At 44.6% G+C, this 8,280-nt stretch overlaps 1 protein-coding gene across 1 annotated transcript in view; it reads right to left on the bottom strand.

Annotated features, from left to right (window-relative positions):
- The window catches only part of Eddm13 (epididymal protein 13), a 30,095-nt gene extending 25,444 nt beyond the window's left edge, over window positions 1-4,651 (bottom strand). The window contains exon 1 of the mRNA XM_031390916.1: window positions 4,567-4,651. Coding sequence (XP_031246776.1) covers window positions 4,567-4,651 — 85 coding nt within the window. The remainder of the gene's footprint in view (window positions 1-4,566) is intronic.
- Between the last annotated feature and the right edge of the window lie 3,629 nt (window positions 4,652-8,280).

Here is an 8,280-nt window from a genome sequence, read left to right as displayed (position 1 = left end):
GGGGGGATGGCACTAAAGTGTGGCCTTGTTGGAGTAGGTGTGTCACTGTGGGTGTGAGCTTTAATACCCTAGTCCCAGCTGTCTGGAGGTGAATCTTCTGCTAGCTGCCTTTGGAACAAGAGGTGGAACTCTCAGGGCCTCCAGTTCCATGCCTGTTTAGATGCTTCCATGTTCCTGCCTTGATGATTATGGACTGAATCTCTGAACCTATAAGCCAGCCCCAATTAAATGTTGTCCTTTATAAGACTTGCCATGGGTGGTGGTGTCTGTTCATAGCAATAAAACCCTAAACAAGACAGACTGAGAATTATATCACTGGACTGAGCCACACTACCAACCTCCCTGAACCTCTAGCTTGGGATGGTATGTTATGGGCCTTCGTAGCCTGCATAATAAATCCCTCTACACCTGTCTATTCTACTCTACTCTACTCTACTCTACTCTACTCTACTCTACTCTACTCTACTCTACTCTATTCTATTCTATTCTATTCTATTCTATTCTATTCTATTCTATATAGTCTATATCTTATCATAGCCAGTCCTAGTCAGTTCTGTTCTTCTATTTCTAGTCTTTTTTTATACACTCTACTTTCTATTATAACCTATATTTATCTTATTCTGATGTATTTCCTTATTTACCTTGAGTTTATGCCTGGAATCCATGTAAAGGTGGAATCTCACTATGTAGACTAGGATGGCCTCGAAATCACAGAGACTCACCTGCCTCTACCTCCTATGTGCTGGGCTTAAAGTGCTACCCAGTACTAACCCACTTTTGTTATATTGACATCATACTTTATTTCTATTTTATTCTAGTCTACTTCCATTTCATTATGTTCTATTTATTCTCTCTCCTCTATTCTTTCTGGTTCTCTGGAGAATTCTGGCTAAAACAGTGTTTATACAACATTCCAACTCCTTCCATTTGAGATTACATTTTAATTTACTTCAGTCAGATTAACACACCATAACAGACTGGATACAGGTACAGACATGAGAATCCAGCTATTTTTCTATTAAACTAGCATAATTTTTTTTTTGAAACAGGGTCTCATGTAGCACAATCTAGCCTTGTACTCACAGTGCAGTTGAGGATGACCTTGAACTTTCAATTCTCTTGCCTCCACCTAATATTACAAGCATATCTCATCATGCCTGGCACCTGCTTGCTTTTAAATAGTTTTTTTTTTTTTTTTCTGATCTTCAAGCCAAGATTTTAATAGCAGATTGGAGCTCCACCCTTCCACAGATTTCCCAGATGGTTCTCCAGGTCCAACAGAGCCTGAGGAGCCATCTGAGAACACAAACACAGGGTGCTGAGAGTTCTTACTTTTCTCTTCCGTTGCTACTTCAGGCAAAACATCATTCAAGTCGATTCCATCAGGACCAGGAAGCAGGTGCAGGGAGGGAAGGAGACATGAGACTCAAATCACTACAATGATCAACATCACCACAGCTGTCGTGTCTTTGGAAGCTAACTAGAAGAGTTAAGAGTTTCTATCAGAGTTCCTTGGGGTCTCTCATCTGCTCACCCACCTGCCTACCCATCCCTGTTCACCTGTCCATCACCCATCTGCTTATCTATCCATCTACATGGCTGTCATCTACCAATCAGTTCCCCACCCACTCTTGTACCCACACATACTGTATTCCTATCTATCATGCATCGACCCTTTCTTCCATCCACCTATTTACCCATCTGCCTACTCATCTATACCTCCATCTACTCATACATCCATAAAGCTACCCAGTATCCATCTCCATCCATCCATATGTCCACCCATCCATCCATCTATCCGTCCACTGCCCATCTACCACACTTGTCTACCACATACCTATTCATCCCTCTGTCTACCAACCCAGCCAGCCAACATTCACTCAGTTCAACCTGGCCTATGTTTAGGGCTTAGGAGTCACATGGGAACTGGACTCAGCTCTATTCTAAAAATATCTGCTCAGCTGATTGGGAAAAAGTCCCTGGTAGAGGGGTGAACAGAGCATTCCTTGTGGTGTTCTTCTGGGACTTGGTACCTGTGGCTGCCTCCGTCATCTATGGGCACTTCAGCTTTAGCATGTCTAGAAGAGAAGCTTCGATTGTCAGTTTCCCATCGTCAAAGATGATCAATTGACACATAGGAAGCTATGAGTTCATATTGATATAAACATGATCAAATGGATCAATCTCCTTTTAAGTTTTTCGTGTTCATTTTATTGTTAATAATGTGTCTGGTGGTGCCAGGATATGTACATGTGTGTAAAGGTGCTTGCCAAAGTCAGAACCATCAGGTTGCCTTCAGTTCATCTCTTAGGAATTTCAATATATATATATATATATATATATATGATAAAGAGAATAGAAAAATCTCTATTTGATAAAACATTACAGTAATCCTTTCTTTTTTTCTTTTCTTTTTTTTTTTTTTTTTTTTTTTTTTTTTTTTTTGGTTTTTCGAGACAGAGTTTCTCTGCATAGCCCTGGCTGTCCTGGAACTCACTCTGTAGACCAGGCTGGCCTCTAACTCAGAAATCTGTGCCTGCCTCTGCTTCCCAAGTGCTGGGATTAAAGGTGTACACCACCACTGCCTGGCTCAGTAATCCTTTCTTAAGGCAAGATCTACAGACAGCTGCTAAATTTCATTGGCCAACACGAAAAGAAAAAGAGTACATGTGTATAGTGTCAGCATCTCCCCCATATATTTATCAGTTACAAGAAGAGAAATAGTAACAGGCCGTGGAGAAACCTGTAGATACAACCTTATCCAAGAGAACCAAGACAGCATCTGTCTTAGTCAGGGTCACGCTACTGCAACGAAACACCAGGACCAAAATGTTAGTGGGGGAGGAAACAGTTTATTTGACTTACACCTCCATATTGAAGCCAGGCCAGGAAGTCAGACAGGTTAAGACTGTGAAGTCAGGAGCTGATGCAGAAGCCATGGAGGGGTCCTGCTTACTGGCATGTTTCTCATGGTTTACTCAGCCTGCTTTCTTATAGAAACAGTCCAGGGGTGGCACCACCCACCATGATCACAAATTGGGAAAATGCCTTACATCTGGATCTCATGGAAGCATTTCCTCAATTGAGGCTCCTTCCTTTCCAATGATTCTAGCTTGTGTCAAGACAAACCAAGCAATCCAGCATCATAGGTAAGAGACAAACAATTATCAGTCACTTGGCTGTAACTCATCCATGAGGGCACAGTGGGACTTCAGTATATTCTTGCCCCTAATTCATAACCTCAATCTAATCATGGGAAAAGCTCAGAGAAATTCAATCTAGCAGATATTCTGAGACTAACTGACCAGACTCATTTAAATGTTTGAAGTTCATGAGAGACAGGAAAAGACTAATGATCGGAAGAAGAAGAAAAAGGAGGTAGAGGAAGAGGAGTAGGAGAGGAAGAAGGAGGAGAAGGAGGAGAGGAGAGGAGGAGGAAGAGGAGAGGAGGAGGGAGAAGAGGAAGAGGAGGAGGAAGAGGAGGAGGAAGAGGAGGGAGAGGAGGGAGACAGGGAGGAGGAAGAGGAGGAGAGATGCCTCAGTGGGTAAAGCTACTGTCCCCAGCAAAGCCTGATGATTTGAGTTCAGATTCCTGAGATTCACCGGGTGGATGGAGAGGACCAACTCCTAACAGATGTCTTCTGATCTGCACAAATACACACACACACACACACACACATACACACACACACACACACACACACACACACACACAAACAAACACAATTTTTAAAATAGAAGGAGAAGAAGAGGAAGGAAGGAAAGGGAGGAGGAGGAAGACGAGAAGGAAACCATATCTTCATATGACCCCAAAACCCTGGATATCCTGGTTCCCACACACTCCGTATTCTTGCTGTGTCTTAGCTCGCCTACCATTTCCTCATTCTATCTGCCATCTTTCTGCCACACTGACTGTTCCCAGAACCTTGAAGAGACTCCGTGTCTTCTAGTCCAACATTTTCTTGCACATATAGTTCTGTCTGCACGAAACAGTAAAGGATGGGTATCTACCTCACTGGCACACTGACAGTTGGGCTCGTAAGTCCCAGCCCTATACAATTCCATCTCTTCAAGGACACAAAGTGGCCTAGCAGATTCTATGACTACCGAGGACTAGATGAAGACAAGAGACTGACCAACATATGTGGTGTCTCTCTCTTATGTTGCCAAAAAAAAAAAAAAATCACTGCTGAGAACTAATCCATCCATCTCCATGGAAGAGCCACCAGCAAGGGACTATGAAGCCACCAGCATCTCTAACAATAGGCCCACCAACACAAGATTTACTAAGCAACCAGTACCTCTGAAGGCAAATACTCCAACCTGGGACTAATGTAGTCCCAGTACCTCCAAGGGAATGGCCACCAACTAGAAACTCACAAAGCTACCAGTATGTCTAAGAGCAAGACCAACAACCCTGGACTCATGCAGTTGTCCCTGTAAGGGAGAAGGGAGTGGGCTGTCCACACCCAAAGCAAGGAAGCCTACGGGAGACCTCAGAATTACTCATCGAATCCAGTCTCAGTGACTTCCCCACCCTAAGATACCATGAAGTGGAAGCCTTACCTTCATGAGGAATGCAGGCCTCTGCCAGGCCCAGGAAAAGGAGGACCACTAGGGACCTCTTCAGAAATGGCTCTAGTCTGCACATGGCGGGGCCTGAATATGGTGACTGGTGTTCTCCTTCCAGGATCAACGGGACTCAGGTCACTCACTGTGCTCCTGTCCTCTCAAGACAAAATTTACTGCCCACACATGCCCGCCAGCTACCTGGAGGCAGCCAGCTGGTGAGACTCATGCCCACGCCAATAGCTGCTGACCCAGCAATTGCTCCTTCACATTGGCACCTGCTAGTTTTTTAAAAGCACCACTCTAAGGTAATTATGTGTTATGCCCTCTTGCTTGTATTCCTGGGACTCAAATGCAACATCTTGTCTGGTGACATCTAATGAGTTTTACATTTTAATTTTTGTTTTGTTTTGTTTTTTAAATCTCTTTGTGTGTATGTGAGTCTGTGTGTCTCTATGTATGTGTGTCTGTCTCTGTGTGTGTGTCTCTCTCTATGTGTTCCTCTGAATCTCTGTGTCTCTGTTTCTGTCTTTCTCTGTCTCTTTCTCTCTGTGTGTATATTTCTGTGTTCATGTCTGTGTGTGTGTCTCTCTCTCTGCATGCATGTCTATGTGTGTCTCTCTTTCTGTGTCTCTTTTGTGTATCTCTGTGTTTATGCATCTTTCTGTGTCTCTGTCTTTCTGTATCTTTCTGTTTCTTTCTCTCAATGTGTATATCTCTGTCTCTGTCTCTTTCTGTGTGTATCTTTGTGCATGTGTTTCTCTCTCTCTCTCTCTCTTTGTATCTCTGTGTGCATGCATCTCTCTTTGTGCCTTTGTCTCTGTGTGTGTGTTTCTGTGTACATCTCTGTCTCTCTCTCTCTCTCTCTCTCTCTCTCTCTCTCTCTCTCTCTCTCTCTCTCTCCCTCTCTCTGTATGTCTCAGTCTCTTTGTCTCTCTGTTTTGCTCCGTGTGAGTCTCTGTGCATGTGTGTCTATTTGTTTGGCATGTGCATGCATGTGCAAGAGAGAACATGAGCATGTTCATGTGCAGGGGCTGGAGTTCCAGGCATTTATAAGCCACCCATCATGGGTCCTGGGAATGAACTCCAGTCCTCTGCAAGAGCAACAAACACTGGTAACGGCTGGGCCCTTTCTCCAGCCCTTACTGATGTTGTTTACTTTTCTTTTTTAACATTTTTATTTTACATGTGTGCATGCCTTGCCTACATGTATGTTTGTTCAACATGCAAATTCAGGGCCCTCAGAAGCCAGAAGAGGGTGTCAGACTCCCTGCCATCAGAGTTTGGATGATTGTGAACCACCATATGGGTGTTGGAAATCAAACTCAGGTCCTCTGGAAGAGCAGCAGCCAGTAGTTTTAACCACTGAGCCAACTCTCCAGCCCGTTGGGTTGGTCGTTGTTATTGTTTTGAGACAGAATTGGATTTTGTATTCTGGAATTACAGTCATGTGTTACCACATCAAGATCTTTTTTTTTTTTCTTTTGAGGCAAGCTATCGCATAGCACAACCTATCCTGGAATTCACTGTGTCACTGAGAATGATCTTAAGTGTCTGACCTTTCCACCCTTGCCTCTCCAGTGCTAGAATGGCAAATGTCACCACACCCAGCTTATGTGGTTCTGGGGACCAAACCCAGGCAAGCACTAAGCACTCAATCAACCAAGGTCCCCTGTTTTTGTTATACATGTATTTACTCATTTACTTGTTTTGAAGGGTGTTGTGGGTGTCTGCACATGCATGCAAGGGTACATGGATAGAGGTCAGGGGACAACTTGGTAGAGTTGGGTTTTAGGGATCAGGCTCTGGTTACCAGGCTTAGCAGCAAGCACCTTTCTTTACCTGACATGCTATTTTCTAGTGTCTTGTTTGTGTTTTTCTTTTAAAACAAGTTCTTGCTGTGTAGTCCAGACTATCCTTGAATTTAAGATTATTCTTTCTCAGCAGACCATTTTCTGAGATGATGTATGTATACTGCCATGGATGGTAATAATGAGGGAATCCTCTTGATGGTGAATGGACATGCTTAGGTCAGATGGACTGGGAGATGCTGGGAGATGATCTGAGCATCTTTGAAAACCACAGCAGAATTGAGTGTAGGAGTTCACATCTGTAGTCCATCACTGGGGAGGCTGAGGCAGGAGGATCACAGGTTCCCAAGTTCCAGGCCTGCATAGTGAGAACCCTGGGGAGGGGGGCGTGAAGGAGAGAGAGAGAGAAAGAGAGGGGGGGGGAAGAGAGATATTAAGAGATGCTGGTAGCCCAGAATAGTGACATACATCTTTTTATCTTTTCTTTCTTTCTTTCTTTCTTTCTTTTTTTCTTTTTTCTTTTTTTTTTTTTAGACAGGGTTTCTCTGTCCTGGAACTCACTTAAAGGTGTGTGCCAGCACTGCTGGCATTAGTGACATACATCTTTAATGCTAGCTCTTGGGAGGCAGAAACAGCCAGATCTCTGTAAATTCAAGGCCAGTCTGGTCTATAAAGTGAGTTCCAGGACAACCAGAGCTACATACTGAGAATCTCTGAAACACACGTATACCAACATACACACACACAGAGAGAGAGAGAGAGAGAGAGAGAGAGAGAGAGACAGAGAGAGAGACAGAGACAGAGACAGAGACAGAGAGACAGAGATAGAGATAGAGATAGAGACAGAGACAGAGAAACAGAGGATCCCAGGACTCAAAAAGATCAGAAGTTGAAGGTCACCCTTGGCTACAAAATAAGTTTGAGGCCAGTCTGGGCTACATAAAATTGTGTCAGATGAAAAGAGAAAAAGAAAAGGAGGGAGAGAAGGAGGGAGGGAGGAGAGGAAAGAGACCACAGCAGGGACACTTGTCTGTTATCCCCACCAGCCTATGGGGTCTTCAAAGGCAAGGACTCTTTGGCTCACTGTCCTGAACACCAACACATCCCTTGCTACACTGAAGGAACATGGTAGTTACTGTAGGTCCCTGAGCATCCCAAATGTTACTCATGAGAAAGGTAGGGTTGACTGCCTTCCAATTCTCTCCCTGCTCCTGCCTTGGGATGGGACTGGAGTTTGCTTCCTGTTGCTGTGATAAAACAGACTAAAACCAACTTGAAGAGGAAAGGGTCTCTCAGGCATACCGTTACAGTCAAAGATCTGAGGGAAGGCAGGGCGGCAGTTTATGGCTGTAACCTGGAGGCAGGAACTGAAGCAGAGACGGTGGAGGAACACTGCTGCATAACTTTCTCCCAGTGGCTTGCACAGCCTGATTTCTTATCCACCCAAGACCACGTGCCTCGGGATAGCACTACCTACAGTGGGCTGGGCTGGTCTCTCTCTCTCATCCATCACGAATCAAGAAAATGCCCCCGTAGACTTGCCTGCAGGCCAATCTGAGGGAGGCATTTTCTCAAATGAGGGTCCTTCTTTCCAGGTAATCCTAGTTTGTGTCAAGTTGACAAGAGAACCAGTGAAAGTCCTAAGGGCCAAACAAGGAGAGAGTTTGGGAAGCTGCCAAGGGCTTCCAGAACCTCCCTGGGGCTCTGTCTCAGAACAGGCAGTTATGGAAGGCAAGAGACAGGTGTCAATGGTGGGGAAGCCCTTGGGGCTGTTAGGAATGAATCTCTAGGTTCCGCTGCCAGTGATCCCTGATGCATGACAGAACACTGTAGTCCCCATCCTGGCAAGCCAATGTCCTCCCTCAGATTCATGCTGCTCACCACCCCATTGTTCTCCCAG

Source organism: Mastomys coucha, unplaced genomic scaffold (genome assembly GCF_008632895.1).
Source record: "Mastomys coucha isolate ucsf_1 unplaced genomic scaffold, UCSF_Mcou_1 pScaffold21, whole genome shotgun sequence".
Lineage (NCBI taxonomy): Eukaryota > Metazoa > Chordata > Mammalia > Rodentia > Muridae > Mastomys > Mastomys coucha.
Note: the sequence above shows the minus strand (reverse complement) of the source record. Positions and strands in the feature narration are given on the sequence as shown.